The following is a 20,114-nucleotide window of genomic DNA, read 5'->3' as shown; positions in this document are numbered from 1 at the left end:
TGGGAGAGGAAAGAAAGGAGGGTGTTTGGTGTGCTCCCACTTAGTGGGCACCATGTAAAGTATATGGCAAACCTGGGTGAAGAGCTCAACTATAATTTGGACTCTACCTAATAAATGCAAACAATGTAAGCTAATTGCTTATAACCTTGTATCAATCTTAAATTTAAAAAAAATTATCAAAGAATGAAAATAATGGCTAAAAACTTCCCAAATTTGATGTAAGATATGACATCTATAAATCTAAAGTATAAAAAATCTAGAAGACAAACTGAAAGACACCCATACTGAGACATAGTATAATTAAACTGTCAAAATCCAAAGTCAAAGTGAGAATACAGTTGATACTTAAACAACATGGGTTTGAACTGCATGAGTCCACTTATATTCAGAGTTTTTTCAACAAACACACTCAGTCTTCTGTATCGGTGGATTCTGCACCTGCAATCAAATGCTGGTCAAAAACACACTATTTGAGGGCTGAAAAACCTACAGATAAAATGAGTAGTAGATTTTCTTATCTGTGGGTTCCACAGGGCCCCCTGTGGGATTAGACTATGATCAGATTTTGGTATCTACGGGCAGTCCTAGAGCCAACCTCCACTGAGGGACAACTATTAAAAGCACCAAGATAAAAGAAACTCATAACATCCAAAGGATCCTCCATAGCTAAGGTAGTTTGTTATTATTAGATCTACCCTAAACAATTGCTACAGTGAATTCTCAAGATGAAATAAAAGGATGCTAATCAGTAAGAAAGCTAAAGCCACATGATTAAGGTAAATACATGGTCAATATAAAAATTAGTACCGTAAGTTTGGTTTTTAACTCAATTTCTTATTTTCTACATGATTTAAAAGACAAAGGCATTCCATAAAAAAAAAAAAAAAAACTTCATTTCACAAGGAACCAGGGAAAAAATCTGTAAAGCCAAGGCAATTTTTAGTAATAAAAACAAAAATGGAGGCATCACTCTACTCGACTTTAGGTTATATTACTCAGTGATCAAACCAGCATGGTATTGGCACAAAAATAGAAACAGATATATAGAACTGACTGAACAGAAAACCAAGAGATGAAACCAGTCTCTTATTGCTATCTGGTCTTTGATAAACCAAAGCATACACTGGGGAAAAGAATGCCTATTCAATAAATGGTGCTAAAAGAACTGGATAACCACATGTAAAAGACTGAAACTGGACCCACACCTTCCAAAAACTGGCTCAAGATGGATAAAAGATTTAAGATATGAAACGATAAAAATCCTACAAGAAAGTGTGGAAAAACTCTTAAGGATGTTGGCCTAGGGAAAAGATTATAATGAGGAAGACTTCAGCAGCAACGGCAACAACAAAATTAAACAAATGGGACTTAATTAAACTGAAAAGCATCTGCACTGCTAAGGACACAACAATAAAAGCAAATAGACAACCTTCAGAATGGGAAAAAATATTTGCATGTTACAAATCTGACAGAGGCTTAATAACTACAATCTATAAAGAACTAAAATTAACAAAAAAAGAGCAAACAATCCCATCTATCACTGGGCAAGAGACTTGAACAGAACCTTCTCTGAGGAAGACAGGGGAATAGCTGGCCAACATCAGAAAAAAATGCTAATTTTTCCCTAATCATCAGAGAAATGCAAATCAAAACCACTCTGAGATATCTATCATCTAATCCCACTGAGAACAGCCCATATCACAAAGTCCCAAAGTTGCCAATACTGGTGCAGATATGGAGAGAGGGGAATACTTTTACACTATTCATAAGATTGCAAACTAAAACAGCCTCTTTGGAAATCAGTATGGAGAATCTTTAAAGAACTCAAATTAGACCTCCCATTTGATCCCACAATCCCATTACTAGGCATCTACCCAGAAGAATAAAAATCATTTTATCATAAAGATATTTGTACTAAATTGTTTACCACAGTTCAATTTACAATCACCAAGATGTGGAAACAACCTCAATACCCATCAACCCAGGAATGGATTAACAAACTGTGGTATATGTATACCATGGAATACCATTCAGCCATAAAAAAGATGGAGCCTCTACATCTTTTGTATTAATCTGGATGGAGATGAAACACATTCTTCTTAGTAAAGTATCGCAGGAAGGGAAAAGCAAATATTCAAATACTAATATGAAACCAGTAGAAAATCTAACACATGCCCACATAAGAGAAAAATTCAAATTTAAGTCAGGGGGAGGGAATCCAAGGGAGGGAGAGAAGAAGAGGAGGAGAGGGAATTGGTGTGCTCCCACTTAATGGACACAATATAAGGGTATATGGCATATTTTCTGGGTATGGGACACAACTACAAAAGGCACTCTACCTAACAAAAGCAAATAGTATAACCTTGTTATTTGTACCTTCACATTAACCAGAAATAAAAAAAAAACATAAATTAATAAAAATAAATAAATAAATAATGGGGGTGGGGGAAAACTTAAGTATAAAAATAGACCGTTTTCCCTGAGTCTTTAACTCTTTACTGCTGAAGTTTCCCATCTCATATAAAACTTTGATTAAATGTTATACTTTCCTCTTAAAAATAAATAAAAGACAGGGTGGCACCTGTGGCTCAAGGAGTAGGGTGCCGGTCCCATATGCCGGAGGTGCCAGGTTCAAACCTAGCCCCGGCCAAAAACCAAAAAAAATAAATAAATAATAAAAAAATAAATAAATAAAAGACAAATAAAAACCTATCATTAGCCTATGTTTGTAGGCACACAATGTATAAAGATACAATTTATGACATTAATTAAAAGACAATGAAGATGCAGCTGTGTAGGACCAGAGATTTTTGTATGTTATTAAAGTGAAGATGGCAAACAATCAAAGTAGAGTGTTACACATTTAGAATATTAAATGTACCCCAAAGGTAGTTATCCAATGTACAGAAGAAGAACTGGGAAGGAAATTAAAATGTTTTACTACAAAAAATAAACATGAAAGGAGACACTGACGTAGGAAATCAAAGACAAAAAAGGTATCATGCATATAGAAAACATATAGCAAAATAGCATATGTAAATCCCTCCATGTTAATAATACTTTAAATGTAAATACATAAAACTTTCCAATTAAAAGACAAGAGATGTTAACCAGTGTGATGAAAATATTTCAAATTGTAAATAAAACCAGCACATGGTACCCCATTATTGCATTAATGTACATAGCTATGATTTAATAATAAAAAAAAAGATGAATAAAATAGTAACAGAGATAATCTCTGGTTGATTAAAAAAAAAGACAAGAGATGGTCTTTCAAAAGACAAGTCAATCTCTTGTCTCTTGCAAGACAAGATAATAAAACAATAAAAACACAAGGCAAGTATCTGCCTACTACAAGAGACTCACTTTAGACATAAAGATACAAAAAGGTTAAAAGTAAAAGAACAGAAATATATTTCAGGACTGGGAAGTAAGATGGCCAACTGGAGCTAGCTTTCAACAGAAGCTCCTGTCCAGAAGGAGAGATAATGGTCAGAATGACCCCAAGAAAACTGAAGGTCAGCAGCTGAGCTCAGAGAGAAGATTGATAAGTACACATCATCCCCGCTGAGACAAGCTGCAACTCCAAGGAAGCAAATGGGTACAAATCCCATCCCAGAGATGACGAGAGTCTGTCACCTCTCCCAAGAGAGTGGCTTGCTGTATGCTCTCTACAAGCAAGCAGTGATCAGCAAACCTTGTTTCACCCAACATGAGAGAGCTGCTGAAGGCCGGGACTCCTTCACCAGAGAGATCCCGCTGTGAGCCTGGGCATTCTCTTCCGTCAAAACAGTTGAACAAATATTTTCCCTGCCATTCTGAACTTCCAGTTCACCACTGCCCTCTTGCCTGGAGGTCAGGTAGCCTACCCACTGCAGAGCCCAGAGTATCTGGCAGTTCCTTGCTAGGGCTGGGCACTGCATGGGCCACAGCAGAGGTGCACTGAAACTGTGACTCTAGTACAAGTGGAGAGACGTAGGGAGAGGGGGGAATGGCCCAGGGCCAGCGTAGCAGTGGCAGGACAGTGGCAGCATGGGTGGAGGCATGGGGACCTGTGCAGCGGTACCACTGAGGCAGCAGCAGTGATAGTGGCACGCTCCTACCAAGGTCAAATATTGGAGAGACACTTCTCCAATTCTGGGGGATACTGGAGAGAGCCAGACCTTGCCCTGCAGGGGTATAAGAGGAAGAGTGCAGCTGGGGCAGAGGCGTGGACTCTGAGGGAGAAAAACACACGCTGCAAAGGTAACCCCAGCTCGTAACAAACACAGGAGGAACACATCCCAGTTTCCAATGAGCAACAGGGGAAGTCAGTCCTGGGCTCTCCCTGCCTGCTGGTGGCAGAGTGTGGCAGCCTGACTGAGGAGGCATTGATTTCCCTTTGACTCTGGCAGGCACAAATCCATGGTGCATTTGCTCATTGGAGGGAACTGGGACACAACCCTGCAGCATTACCAGTGACTGGGCATCGCTGAGTTGGGGAAGGAGAGGCCAACCTCCCTAGACTAACTCCTTTGCTGGGTGGGCCTTTCTGACTCCACTGAACACCAGAGTGAATCACACTCGAGCTGCCAGTGGACCCCTGCTGTCTGGTTGCTGGAGACCTTTAGAACTCCCCCATTTGAACAGCAATTCTGCTGCCTGGAACAACTGGTTTGGAACTCTTGACATGGCCAGCCACCCAGGGTCCCTCCAAGGTTGAGCCCTGGTTGTGTTGTAGTGGAAGGGACTGATACTCCTCTTCCAGTTGTTGCCAGAGGGGAGCAGAATATCTTAGTTTCTTGTATCTCTCCCCAGCTGAGATTTCAGCCCAAAGTTGCCAACTGATTAGGATTGAATAGAGGCTGGCTGAATAGAAGACAGAGCCACCTAGCCCCATTACACAAATGAGGTCCCCAGAACCTCAGGCTGCAAGACTGAAAGAGACCTTTGTAAAGCTGTGGAGGGAAAGCCACAGTCGCCAATGTCAGCACTTTGGTAAAGGACTGGTTAGCTACAACTCCTGGAACCCTCAATCCAATCTCGCCTTACCAACACCTCTAGCCAAACTGAAAAATAATCATGGGGTAGAAAAACTCTGGCAACATGAATAATCACAGTAGTTCAACTCCCCCAAGGAATGACAAAGGAGATACAACAGAACATGCCATTCATAAACAAATGGCTGAAATATCAGAAATAGAATTCAGAATATGGATGGCAAATAAGATTAATAGAATGGAAGAAAAGTTAGAATTAGAAAATCAAGGAATAGCTGAAAAGTTGTCTCAAGAAATCAATGAATTCAAAGACAAAATCTCCAAGGATTTAGACATGAGAAAAGAAATTGCAGACCTCAAAGAATTGAGAAAGTTATTTGAGGAGCTTCGTAATACAGTAGAATTCCTGAGTAATAGAGTGGAGCAGGAAAAAGGATCTCTGAAGTTGAAGACAAACCTTTTGAATGCTCCCAAATGCTCAAAGAGACAAAGAAGTAGAAAGCAAAAACTGATCATTCCCTAAGAGAGTTATGGGACCACTCCAAAAGATTAAACATCCACCTTATAGGAATTCCTGAAGGATAAGAGAATGATCCTAAAGGAATTGATGCTCTACTCCAAGATATGATGGAGGAGGATTTCCCAAGCATTGCAAGAGATACAGAAATTCAGATAGCAGACAGTTTCAGAACCCCACCATGACTCAATCCAAATAAAGCATCATCTAGACACATTGTAATTAACATTGCCAGACGTAAGAAAAGTACAACCTCCAAGGAGAAGAATATTAGAATGACTGCAGATCTGCTGAAAATTTTCAAGCCAGAAGAGGATGGTCATTGACCTTCCTGACCTAAAACAAAACAACTTTCAGCCCAGAATCCTGTATCCAGCTAAATTGAGTTTCATTTGTGATGGAGAAATCAAATACTTTACTGACATACACATGTTAAAGAAATCTGCCATAACTAAACCAGCTCTCCAGGATATTCTCAGATCCATTCTCCATAATGATCAGCTTAATGGTCTACCACCAAAGTAAACTAACCCACAAAGCTGTGAACAAAACCTAACATCCACAATGATGAAAGGATTAAAAATATCTACTGGACACTTTAAAAACATGACAACCAAAACACTACCATGCTTATCAATACTCTCAACTAATGTAAATGGCTTAAATTCTCCTCTACGGAGGCAGGGGTTGGGTGACTGGATACAAAACCTCAGGCCAGTTATCTGTTGTATATAAGAATCTCATCTTACCTTAAAGGATTAAAAATAGACTGAGGGTGAATGAATGGACGTCTATAATTCAGGCAAATGGAAATCAGAAAAAAAACATGGGTTGCAATTTTATTTTCAGAAATAATAGGCTTTAAACAACAAACATAGGAAAAATAAGGATGGTCACTTAATATTTGTCAAAGGAAACACTCAATATGAAGAGATTTTAATTATTAACATTTATGTGCCCTACCAGAATGCTCCTCAATTTATAAAGGAAACCCTAAAAGACACGAATAATTTGTACCTTCCTGCACTATAATAGTTGGAGATTTTAATACCCTGTTGGCAGTTTTAGACAGATCCTCCAAGAAAAAACTAAAAAAAAAGAAATACTGGACTTAAATTTGACCCTACAACAAAGGGACATTTACAGAACATTTCATCCTAATAAAACTGAATACACATTCTTCTCATCAGGCCATGGAACATACATCATCCAAAACTGATCACATCTAAGGTCAATCTAACCTCAGCAAATTTAAGGAAATAGAAATTATTCCTTGTATTTTCTCAGGCCGTCATGGAATAAAAGTTGAACTCAACAATAACAGGACTCTTCATATGCAAACAGTGTCATGGAAACTAACCTCATGCTGAATGATAGCTGGGACAAAGATGAGATTAAGAAGGAAATTACCAAATTTTAGGAACAAAATGACAATTAAGACACAAATTATCAAAACCTGTGTGATACTGCAAAGGCACAGAAAGAGAGGAAGTCAACAACTTAATGAGTCATCTTAAGCAACTGGAAAGGAAGAACATTCCAATTCCAAATCCAGCAAAAGGAAAGAAATAACCAAAATTAGAGCAGAATTAAATGAAATTTGAAACAAAAGAATCATTCAGAAGATCAACAGATCAAAATATTGGTTTTTTGAAAAGATTAACAAAATTGATAAACCTTTGGCTAACCTAACCAGAAACAGAAAAGTAAAATCCCTAATTTCATCAATCATAAATGATAAAAGAGAAATAACAACAGACATCTCAGAAATTAAAAAAATCCTTAATGAAAAATCCTGTATAGCTTAAGGCAGTTCTTAGTAATAAAAACAAAGTCGGGGGCATCAGCATACCAGATTTTAGGCTATACTACAAGGCCATAGTGGTCAAGACAGCATGGTACTGGCACAAAAAGAGAGACATAGACATTTGGAATCAAATAGAAAACCAGGAATTGAAACTAACATCTTACAACCACCTAATCTTCGATAAACCAAACAAGAACATACGTTGGGGGAAAGACTCCCTATTCAATAAATGGTGCTGGGAGAACTGGATATCCACTTGTAAAAGACTGAAACTGGACCCGCGCCTTTCTCCACTCACAAAAAATTGATTCAAGATGGATAAAGGACTTAAATTTAAGGCATAAAACAATAAAAATGCTCAAAGAAAGCATAGAAAAAACACTGGAAGATATCGGCCTGAGGAAGGACTTTATAAAGAAGACTGCCATGGCAACTGCAACAAAAACAAAAATAAACAAATGGGACTTAATGAAACTGAAAAGCTTCTGTACAGCTAAGGAGAAAACAACCAAAGGAAATAGACAACCTACACAATGGGAGAGAATATTTGCATATTTTGAATCAGACAAAAGCTTAATAACTAGGATCTATAGAGAATTCAAATTAATTAACATGAAAAAAGCCAACAATCCCACATATCAATGGGCAAGAGAGAGAATACAACCTTCTCTAAAGAACACAGACGATTGGCAAACAAACATGTGGAAAAATGCTCATCATCCCTAATTATTAGAGAAATGCAAGTCAAAACCACCCTGAGATACCATCTAACTCCAGTGAAAATAGCCCACATCACAAAATTTCAAAACTGCAGATGCTGGTGTGGATGTGGAGAGAAGGGAACACTTTTACACTGCTGGTGGGACTGCAAACTAATACAACCTTTTGGAAGGAAGTATGGAGAACCCTCAAAGAACTCAAGCTAGACCTCCCGTTTGATCCTGTAATCCTATTACTGGGCATCTACCCAGAAGGAAAAAAATCCTTTTATCATAAGGACACTTGCACTAGACTGTTTATTGCAGCTCACTTTACAATCACCAAAATGTGGAAACAACCTAAATGCCCACCAACCCAGAAATGGATTAACAAGCTGTGGAATATGTATATCATGGAATACTATCAAGCCATAAAAAAAAATGGAGACTTTATAGTCTTTGTATTAACCTGGATGGAAGTGGAACATGTTATTCTCAGTAAAGCATCACAAGAATGGAGAAGCATGAATCCTATGTACTCAATTTTGATATGAGGACAGTTAATGACAATTAATGACATGGGGGGGTGGGGGAAAGTGAGAGCAGAGAGAGGGAAGGAGGGAGGGGGTGGGATCTCGGTGTGTGACACACCTTTTGGGGGCAAGACACAATTCTAAGAGGGACTTTACCTAACAAATGCAATCAGTATAACCTGGTTTCTTGTACCCTCAATGAATCCCCAACAATTTAAAAAATAAAAAGAAAGAACCTGGCTTATTGTACCCTCAATGAATCCCCAACAATAAAAAAAATAAATAAATAAATAAAAAGAAAGAAAAACTAAGTTTTGCACAAAAACCTGTACACAAATGTTAATAGCAGCATTTGTAATTGCCAAAAATCAGAAATAATCCAGATGTCCTTCAGCGAATGAATGGTTATATAAATTGCAGTGTATCTATTTCACAGACTACTTGCTCAAGCAAAAGAAAGGATGTACTGATACATACAACTGTTTGGATAAATTTCCAGAGAATTATGCCAAATGGACAAAAAATTTACAAAAAGGTTATATGCACTGTATTATTCCATTTATGCAACATTCTTGAAATGATAAATTTATACAAATGAAGAACACAATAGTGGTTATCAAGGGTTAAGGAAGAAGGTAAGGTAGTCAGGAAACAGACTGGACAGGACAATGAGAAAGAAGGAAGTCCATCTACATAAAAATGAGTAACAAGAGCATCCTTATGGTGACCAAAGAATTCTGTATCTGCACTGTATCAATATCAATATCTTGGTTGTAGTATTATGCTATGGTTTTGGAACTGAGAACAGGGATATGGAATCTTCTTACAACTGCATGTAAGGCTCAACTGCCTCAAAATAAAAAGTTTTTTTTTTTTAATGTAAAATTCCCTCCAAAAGTAAAAAATATCAAATTTATACCATCCTCCAAATCTGATATTCTTCCAATGTTGCTATCTCAGGGAATGATAATCATTCTCCATTCCAGAAGAAGCCAGAAACCAAGCAAGGAAGCATCTCCCACAATTCCATCTCCTTCAGCTTCCACATCTAATCCAAGTCCTGCTGCTTTTATCTCCCAGATATCTCTGGAACTGGTTCACTTCTTTCTGTCTCAACCACCACCAACCTAGTCCAAATAATTCATGTTGATTATATAAGTGGAAGGCTTATGACCATGCACCAACTGTTTCAGGTACTGGGCAAATGGGAATCAACAAAACAGGCTTCCCAAAATGGAGCTTAGAATGCAAAGGAAGAGACAGATAATGAGTAAATATACACTATTATACAGTGATAAGCATGTGGAGGAAAATTAAAAATATACGCAGAATGGAGGGCTGTGTTTTAAATGAGCTGTGCGTATTTCAGCAGAAGCCTGTACAATATGAAAAAGTGACTCACATGGGCTGGTGACTGTCAGAGAGAACAGTCCTGGATAGAAGAAAACAAGGGCAGAGACCCTGAGGTAAGAAACTGACTTGCCCTTCTGACAAATTGTAGGGCAGCCATAGAAGGAGATGAAAGTGAAGAGGCAGCCAGGTGCCAAGACAGATGGGAACTCCAGGTTATGCTGCATGGGGTGGAAGCCACTAGAGCAGTGATTTTCAATCAGTATTCTGTAGGAGGATCTTAGGTGTGCCACAATAATTTTTAAAGATCATTAATTAAATTATTTTTGAAGGAAGTTCAAAGCACACTAAGTATATTCTTTTTTTCATTCTTTTTTTGGATCAATGTAATGTAAGCATGCCATGGCAGTTTACCTATAGGTTCAAGTGTGCCATGAGATAAAACAGGTTGAAAAACACTGCACTAGAGTGTTTGGGCATGGGAGCAATTTGACCGAATTTACTTCAAAATAGATCATTCCAGTGGGCACAGGGAGAAGAGATGGTGGTAGGAGGGGAGGTGCAGGGTTCATGTAAGGGTCTCTGCTGGAGAATAAGGACAAGGCCAACTCATGTACATTACACAGAGCTTTGAGCACTGTGGCTTCACTTATACTTGATCAGAACAACCATGTGTTAAAACCTTCCAGGCCATTTCATGAGAGCTGCTGCTAAGCCCTACATCCTCCTGAGTAGCTGGGATTACAGGAATGTACCCTGTGCAAACCAAGAGAAGATGCCCCTCCATGTATGTTGATGCAGACCCAGCAAACCTTCCCAGGTGCCCAGCCAACTGATACCTCTGTACAGTTCACTCCACCCTAGATGGCTTCTTGATGTAGAAAACAAAGAAAAAAAAGACAAGGAAAGAAAAACAAAATTTCATTGGAAGGAATTGATATATGGATCGGTAGAATTTTATAATTTTTAGAATTCAAAAATATGTTCACACTGGGGGCTGAAACGACTTGTACTTGAGATGTACAAGTTAGTTTAGCTCATTATTCTTTTTTTCTTTAATATATTAAATTAGCTCAATATTCTTAATACAACTATTGCAGAAAAGCACCACCTGAGTGATTACACTATGGGTTCACTTCTTAAGCAAGAAACCCAAAGGAGAGATGCACATGCTGAGTCTTCTACTATATCTCAATTTAGAACTTACATATTAAGGGAAGACATCAGTTTGATTTTCTTTTCCTTCTTTTTCCTATTTTTGAATAGTTTCAAAATGAAAATAACCATGTAAAATACATTTTTATCCTGGTGCAGTGGGCATGCTTATAATCCCAGCTACTCAGGAAGCTAACGCAGGAGGATCACTCAAGCCCAGGAATTTGAGGCCAGTCTGGGCAACACAGGAAGACCCCATTTCAAATAAAAAAAGAAAGAAATTTTTAAAAGTACATTTCGAGTCTACTGTAGTTTCTAGGGAGTATAATCCCTGGGAGCATAAGCTTTTCTGTCATAAATTATTCAAAGGCTGGGTCTTTAGTTCTGGTGTGGAGTTAATAATCTGAGGTAATTTCCAAGAACATCCTGGTCCTTTAACAGAGCTCTCAGTGAAGTGAGTTCCATGGGGAAGGGAGCTGCTTGAAGGTCATCTTAGCCCAGGCAGATGGGAGCCCTGCCAACGGTGCAGCATAGATACAGCACAGTGAGCACCCTAGGATCCAGCTGACTTCCATCTTTGACAAAAGCAAGGAAGATAATCCCATTGAAAGGAACTGAGCAGAAAACAGCTCAGACAGTCTATATTTAGGACTATGCTCTTCTTCAGGAACACCCTCCCAAAACCGAAAGGGAGCCAAGTGACTCCACCATCAAGTGCCCTCTGGGCAGCTCCGGATTTGTCATACTTTCTACTCAGTTTAATCCCATCAATATTCGCTTCTTTTAGGAGAGACTCAGCCATCAGATGCTCACAAGGTGAGGGGAAAGGAAATAGTTCTTTTTTCTCTTCTGATCTTTCCTCCCAGACCCAGCCCACACCTATAGTTAGACTGACATCCCTCCTAACCCTAAGCTGGCTCCCTGCTGCCTGTGTTCTGCTTACATTGTGGTGGCCTTTGGCAATTTCCATAAAACTAGTATTTCTCCCCCAAAAGAGTCAAAAATATAGACAAATTCTTGTCTTTTTCTCTAACTCTTTCTCTTACTTGGTTTTCTTCATGCAAGAAACCATCTAAGGTGGACTAAACTGTGCAGAAGGGTACCCATAACAAAAAACAAACAAAAAAAAAAAAACCTATAGTGAAGAGAAAGCTCTTCCTGGCTTGGGCTTTCAAGACCAAGACAGCCTGCCCTGCATCTCCTCACTGGGCCCACTGAATGGTATCACTGAATCATCTGGACCCAACAATGGCCTCCAACAAACCTGTGCACCGTGGCCACCAGGCTGATCGCTGTAGGCTAGATGCTGCATGATGTGAACCAGTAGCTGCCTCAAGCAATTGATGGTCCTTCAGGCCCTGCTCATCAGGGTTCCATGATGTGAACCAGTAGCTGCCTCAAGCGACTGATGGCTCTTCAGGCTCTGCTCTTGGCTCTCAAGCACCCACCAAACCCTGTAACAGGGCCCTCCTCCTCACTGGAGTCCCTTCTCTGGACCTTGACATATGCCATTCCCTAGGGCTGGAGAAATCATCCACATCCTGGGGGACCCACAGCCTCCTTTAAAGAGGACCTTGCAGATGCCACTTCTGTTCTGAGTTCTCACAGCACTGTGCGTCTTTCCCATGTGATCCTTGCCAGTATGTGTCCTTCTATGCTCTATGTACACTGAGTATGTTTACCCTTGTCCTCCCCTCTAGACTATGGGCTCCATGAGTGGGGGATCCTTGTGCATCCATTTTTTCTGCCCAATGCTAAAAGGCCAGAGTTTAGCATGGGGTTTCTCATCACTAATGATGGGAAAGCAAAGCCAAACACAAGGGCTCCAACCTTGATCCCTCAGAGCTGAGGCCCTCCAATACAGCTTTCAGTCCCCAACTGGCCTGATGGTGTGTCTCCCATTCCTCTTCTCTGATCAGGCTCAGTCACAGATTCCTCCATACCACATCGTAAATGTTGGTTTCCTGGGGTTCTACCCTTTTCTACGTTCCTTCATTTGGTCAACTCAAGGCTTCAAATGATACTGTTTTGCTGACAGCTCCCTGACCTACCTTGTGAGTCCCAGGCCTATCTACCTGGACCCTGCCCACCAGCAATTAATACCCAAGTATTTCACTCTAACTCAAATAAAAACTATCCCACATTGAAGGTGTCCTGAACCCTGATCACATTGGCTACTCCTGTTCCCTTGTGAATCCCATGGCTAGTGTCTTCTCCATCATGACTGTAATAAGCTCCATAAAGTTGCCCACCTTTAATTTTACCTCACTTTAAATCTACACCCCAGGATATATCTAAACTGACTATTCTTATTAAATTCAAATCACTTAAGAATTTCATGAATAACCATATATAGTGGCACACACCTGTAATCCCAGCTACTAGGGAAACAGAGGTGGAAGCATCACTTGAGACCAGAGGCTTAAGACCAGCCTGGGCAATATAGTGAGACCCCATCTCCAAAAAAAAGAACATCATGAATATATTCTCTATTGATAATTAAAAACATTACATGTAAATGAAGTCCCCTTTCATTAGACCTATTCTCAATCCCATTCCAAATGTAACTAGTGTAACCAGCTAAGGTATGTCCTCCTTCCTGCAATGTGCTTATGCACACATTACACATACAGACACACACATACACTTTTCATTAAACATAAATGGTGACATGTCATAATTAGGCTCCAATTTGTTTTAGTAATATAATTTGCTTTAGTCCTCAATGTGCCTTGAAATTCTGTCCACCTCAGTAGGCTCCTGTTCTCACTGTGGCAATGTTTGTCAGAGTAAAGACACACAGTAGCTCCTTCAGCCACTCCTCTATGGAAGGACATCTAAATTGTTTCTGATTCAGGTGAATTTTTCTAAGACATCAAAGACCCATATGATTGCTGAAATCCTTCAATAATTTCCAATCCTCCATCAGACAGTGCACAACTTAGAACTGTACTACAGCACTTACCATGTGGTCATTCTCTAGCTTTCTAGGTTCATTTCCTTCCTCAACTCCTTTTCACAAATATATGCCCTAAGCTTGCTTTAGCCAGCATTAATTATTTGCAATTCCTTAAATATACTATATTTTTTGAATGAATACATAAAAATGAAGCCCTCTTCTGAAACAACCGGATAAAAGAAGAGATTCTGAGTTTCCCTTGTGAAGGGATTACAAGACAATAAGAAGAAGCTAGCGTCTAGGAGCTTCCTCTTCCCCACCACATCTTTAGGACTGAGGACCATGGAGTTTCCCAATTAAACTCCAGGCTACAGCTCCCCTATTAACCAGACTGCTGCCTACAGCAAAATTCCAAGATACCTAAGACCCACCCACTCACCTAGAGAGGAGCCAGGAGGACTTTCTTTCTCTACCTTCCAGGGATCTTCTCCTTGCTGCAACAGGGAGATCACTTTTGGTTTGGTAAATAGGAGTCCTGCTCATAGACAAAAAAGAAAAAAAAAACCCAGAATCAAAAAAGGTCAGGAAAAAACAGACTTGGTTTTCTTTTGACACAAAGAAGTACCCCAGATTTAACAGGATGGGTACAAAAAGTTTCTGTGGGGTGCTCAAATTATGCCTCATGATGTGAGGGAATGTATAAAGAAAAAGGCAAGTAATTTGTAGGACTTTGTTATAATTAACTGAATATTAAGGAGGAATGATGAACATGCACTTGGTAATTAACAAAGCCTAATAGTTTTATACAGAAGAAGGAAGATTACATATATAGACTTATTAAAAATTGTAATCAAACAACTTTAGAAAAGATTGTGTACTGGTAGCTTGTTTAAAATGACAAAACACTGTATGACTCCCTTTCAAGGAAGGGCAGTTGTAAGCAAACTACACATTGTAGGCCACATCCAGACCACCACCTGTTTATGTATGGCCTTGTGCAAAGAATGGTGGGGGTCAGGGGAAGAGAAATATGTTACAAAGACCATTAGCCCACAAAGCCTAAAATCTTTACTACATGGCTCGTTATAGAAAAATTTGCTGACTCCTGGGAAAAAAGGTGGGAAAGGCAATAAATAGAAGCTAGCATCTAGGAGCTTCCTCTTCCCCACAACTTCTTTAGGACTGAGAACCATGGAGTTTCCCAATTAAACTCCAGGCTACAGCTCCCCCTATTAACCAGATGGCTCTGTAGGGGCAGAGGTTGAACAAAGCCCAACTTAAAGATGACTGAACAAACTACAGAACACTCATTGTGAAATGAAGGCCTAATCATGAAAAACCTTCCAATATAGAAGGAAAGGGATGATTATCACCACCACCTCCTCTATTTCCATACACAGAGCAATCCCATGTCTATAAGGGAGAATATGTTTTTAATGTTTATTTAAAGAGATCTGATTTGTATAATCCTCAAATTCAGTCAAAGTTTTTTGATGACCTACAGCTTTACTCAGGGAAGGAGGTGCTGAGATATTACAATTTCTGAATTTTCTATCTGCAGGGGAAACATCCTTACCCAGAGAGACCAGGTTACTATAGTTCTCCAGCATCACATCCCGGTACAAGTTTTTCTGAGAAGGATCCAGCTTTCTCCATTCATCCCGACTGAAGAGCACAGCCACATCCTCAAACATCAGTGACACCTGCAAGGACAAACCTTTCCAGCTTACTCAAGGTGAAAAGGGCAACAGTGGGAAAGACAGAATGCTTTCTGATACTATTCAAGAAGGTTCTAGGCCACTGATTTAACACACAACTGACTACCGATACATGTACACTGAGCAGTATAATGAACTAGGCCTTGTGTTAACTGCTATAAGGGACAGGTAGAGGGACTAGGCCATCAGTGGGAGTGTTAATTACAATAATCTTTCTGATGGTGATTTAAAAATACATGTTAAAAAAGCTTGTAAATATGTATATTCTTTAACTCAGCAATTACCATATTTGCACTGTAATGAATATAGAAAAGTACAAATGCAAAGATACCGTCAAAGTACTTGTCATAGAAAAAAATGGAAACAACCTAAGTGCTCACTGATGGAGACTAGGTAAAATAATTTATGGCACTGTATACTTACTTAGAATAGTTCTCTTTTATTGAATATTTTACATGTGCCAGATATTGTTTTAGAGCTTTATATTAATCTTTAGTATGTACCTTATTTAATATTCTCACATGAAGAAAGTACTGTTCCCATTTACACAAGAGAAAAAAGTCACAAAGAGGATAAGAAAGTGCTATAGCTGGGATTCCAGGCCAAGTGGATATCCTAGGCAGGGTTTATTCTTTAAAATTTCCCCCATGATCCTGCAAAAGATTTTCATGGTAAGAAACAGCATCAAATTATTTGCATAATGGGAAGGAATAAAAAAAACGATCTTCAAAGAATTTACAATGTAACTGGCAGACTAGAAAATATATGAAATAATCTTAGTAATGAAAGAAACTGCATAGCTGGATGGGACCCTAAAATATCTGCAATTCTCATATCAGAGAGACAAGGAACAGAGGTCAGGCGCACCTAAGACCCCAGGTCAAATGTTTTACTAGAGGCAGTACAGAACCGTAACTCCAGTTTTCTAACTGTAAACCCAGTATTCTCTGTCTGTTCTCTCTCTGGTCTTAAACGTCTCATTACTTAATTTCACACACAAGAACACAGGATACTGATGTCTGGGCAGTAGGCATGGTTAGAAAGGGTGCTATACAGATTCACTTATACACAGGAATGGAGAAGATTCTGGGCAGGGAGCAACTTAGCTCTGTTGGAATAGAATGGTAAAGCCTTGAAAGATAAAGAGCAGCTCAAATATGCAATGGCAGGTGCTGGCCATACCCTCAGATCAGACCCTACTGCATTAGTGGATCTGAAAGACAAAGCCAGATTTTTTGGAAGAGCTCTAGTAACACATGGCTGGATTTTCCCATGCTCTGAAAGATGTACCGAAGAAAGAACCGGATGGTTTAGGCATAAACTAATAGCCAGACACACTTGGGATGAATACGAGTTACTTTTCTGAGCCTCAGTTTGCTCCTATGTAAAATGGAAATAATAATTGTGCTATTATGATTGCGAGAAATAACAAGTTATCATGCTGGATACTTGATAAAACATTAACTATTACTGTAAAATGAACAATGAAAAAAGAATCAGTATTGATTGGGTCCCAGAAATATTGTATAGCAGTTTCTAACAACATTACAGATAATCATTACTATAATATCACTCAGGTACCACAACCACCATATACTGAACAGGTACCATGTACCCAGCCCTGACATAAACACTTTCCACGCACTAACTCATGTGAAGTTTTCGCCTACCCTAGGAGAAAAGCGTGGTTGCTATTTCCATTTTATAGGTGGGAAAACTGAGGCACAAAGAGGTGGAGTTATTTGTCCAAGGCCCACAAAGAGCAACAAAGGAGAAGGATCAAAACCTGGCCATCTGGCTTAAGAGCCCCACTTCCTAACCACTGTGTGTATGGCCTCTTCATACCAATATTCCACAAAACCCTCACTTTGACTTCCTGAGGAGTTATCTCTCTCCCCCTCAGAGGCAAGAGCCCTCTCCACAGGCAGCCCCTGCAACATGGCTGTCTTTTGTTCATGTATCTCACCTGGATGGGATGCCTCCCTCTCTCCCCCAACATAAAAAATAAAAATGGCAGGTCTAGATCAGTTTTCAAGAGAGGAGTACAAACAGGACATATGATCCATAAAGTTAAGAGGGAGAAAAACTAAACCTAATGAGTTGGTGAAACCTGGGAGAAGGTATTATGAGAATACTCAGGAATGGAAAGAAAAAAAAGCATTCTCACCAAGGGTAGCAAGGGAAGACATGGATGAATGATGGAGGCAGAGCCAGAAAGGGTTTTTCCCAGGTGTGCATGTTTTTGTAATGCTAGTGACATAAAGACTCATAGCACTTTACCTGTCAAATCAGTAATCACATAGTGGATTGAGATTAGTGAACAAAAGTATGTCTATTAGGAAAAGAAAAGTACACAAGGCACGAAATGGGAGTGGAGGGAAGCATTCCTCAAGAATCCACCATCCAGGAGAGTGGACCAATTCCTCCAAAGTAAAAGGACCATTGTGCTCTGAAACACTGTGATGACTGTACTGGGTAGAGAACTTCAGGTAGAAGGTTTAAAAAAATTTTAAAAATCCATCCACTAAGAACAGAGATGGCAATGAGCTCACCTGAGACCTTGCTTTCCTTTGCTCAGTAGCCATGTTCTCCTTCTGGGCTCTTCCCCTGAGCATGGGTGCAGTCTCCAGAAGGCGGATCTGAGAGAAGAAAAGGGGAGCCAGGAGGAAGCCCCTTCTGCTTTCCACCCCTCAGAGTCAGCAGCTCTGAAATCCTTATACCACCTGACAATGACCCCAAGTGCCCTCGGTGGGGAGGGAGGGGAAGAAAGAGCTAGGAGCCCGCAGAGCAAGAGAGACCGGATGGGGATCCTGGTGAAGGTCCCAACTCCTTCTGGCTCAGAGAGCCCAGAGAACAGGACTCGGAGCAGGACACTGGACTCTTAGCAGCAGCGACCCCCTGAGCCCTGGCCAACCTCGTTAGTCCCGCAGCGCCCGCTGGCATTGCCGGCACCCCCATCTTACGGATCAGGAAACAGAGCACGCAGTGGGGCCGCCCGCCCCGTTCACACCGCCGGTGAGGCTGGCACCACCACGCGCCCTGAGATCTCAGGGCGAGGGGCTGACAACTTTCCTCCTCCTCCAAACTTTCTCCCCTGATTCCGCTCCCTCCCACCAAGAAATCAAATCCCAGACGTCTACATAAAATTACCTCAAAAAAGGAAAATGCTGGTTTTCCTAAGGCAGAGAAAGGGGTTGAGTTGAGGAACCCGCACAGAAGCCAAAGTCGCGGGTCCCAGTCCCGGCCCCGCCACTCGGGAACGCGAGCGCCTCACTTCCCCGGAAGGCACGTCCTGCGCCCGCACCGGGACATCGCCCGCGCCAGGGCGTCCGCCCGGGTCCCGCAGCGCCGGGCGGGAACCCGCGGTGAGCGGCCTGCAGGAAGGAGGGAGGCTGGGCCTGGGGTTGCCGGGGACTAAGGACCCGACCTGACGCGTCCGGGGAGGGTCGCGGGGCGGCTGGTGTGGACCGGTGACAGACGCGGAGGTGCCCGCCCGAACCCATAAAGGTCCCTTGGGGTCCCTGGCGGCCGCGGGTCTGTCCCCGTGTCCCAGCGCCGCATCCTCCCAAGGACCGGGTGCGCCGCCCCCTCCGCCTCCTTCGCTCACCTCCCCTGGCTCGCGGGTTCCCGCGGGCCGCCCCTCCTGTGGCCGAGCTCACAGGGGAGAAGGTCGGAATCGCCCCTGCCGCGCACCAGCCTCACCGCGGGTCTCCCCGGGGCAAAGTCAGGGCGAACCTCAGGCTCCAGAGCCGCTCATCTGGCAGCAAACACCAGAAGGGGCGGGGACGGTGGCCACACGTGCCTCTGGGAAATGTAGTCCACGTCGGAAGCAAAGCATTCTGGGAAGTGTCGTTCTCCCGTTGGTAGGCTGAGGCAGAGCGGAGATTGAGCTGCCAAGTTCCCAGAACCCGGGTGAGGTTCCTCCTGAGTTCTGGTTATTCAGGAAGGGAGTAGTGTGGTGTCTTATAGCTTGGTATCTGAGTGAATGAGGGGAGAGCACGAGATAATAGCCAAGAATAGCTCTATTCAACAGAAGGGTAATGAGCAGCTGGTATGTGCCAAGCACTATGATAAGTGGTTTGAAATACATCACTGAAGGGAGCAAATTATTGCCCTGGAAAACTCTTCTGATGGGTAGAGAACAGACAGTAAGTCATGAATGTAATTATATACCATTTGAGAATATGTGTTAATAGACAAAGCAAAATAAAGGCAGATTAACATCCTTTTCAATGTGGGGGTGTTGAAAAATACTGAACAAGGCTCCGTGCCTGTAGCTCAGTGGCTAGGGCGCTGGCCACATACACCGGGGATGGCAGGTTGGAACCTGGTCCAGGGCCTACCAAATAACAATAACAACAACAACAACAACAACAACTAATAGCCAGGTGTTGTGGTGGGCGCCTGTAGTCCCTACTACTTGGGAGGCTGAGGCAAGAGAATCTCTTAAGCTCAAGA

At 41.3% G+C, this 20,114-nt stretch overlaps 1 protein-coding gene across 3 annotated transcripts in view; it reads right to left on the bottom strand.

Moving 5' to 3' along the window:
- LOC128569114 (zinc finger protein 354B) overlaps positions 1 to 19,417 on the bottom strand; it is a 36,042-nt gene extending 16,625 nt beyond the window's left edge. For 2 of the 3 annotated variants that reach the window (XM_053567220.1, XM_053567219.1), the window contains exons 1-5: positions 19,264 to 19,417; positions 18,807 to 19,030; positions 18,209 to 18,295; positions 15,515 to 15,641; positions 14,378 to 14,473 (exon numbers count right to left, since the gene is read on the bottom strand). In XM_053567220.1, the coding sequence (XP_053423195.1) occupies positions 14,378 to 14,473; positions 15,515 to 15,641; positions 18,209 to 18,271 (286 nt within the window). In that variant the 5' untranslated portion in view covers positions 18,272 to 18,295; positions 18,807 to 19,030; positions 19,264 to 19,417. The remainder of the gene's footprint in view (positions 1 to 14,377; positions 14,474 to 15,514; positions 15,642 to 18,208; positions 18,296 to 18,806; positions 19,031 to 19,263) is intronic. The other variant, XM_053567218.1, reaches the window with a different exon arrangement.
- Between the last annotated feature and the right edge of the window lie 697 nt (positions 19,418 to 20,114).

Source organism: Nycticebus coucang, chromosome 17 (genome assembly GCF_027406575.1).
Source record: "Nycticebus coucang isolate mNycCou1 chromosome 17, mNycCou1.pri, whole genome shotgun sequence".
In the NCBI taxonomy this organism is placed as follows: domain Eukaryota; kingdom Metazoa; phylum Chordata; class Mammalia; order Primates; family Lorisidae; genus Nycticebus; species Nycticebus coucang.
This window is presented reverse-complemented; position numbering and strand designations above follow the sequence as displayed.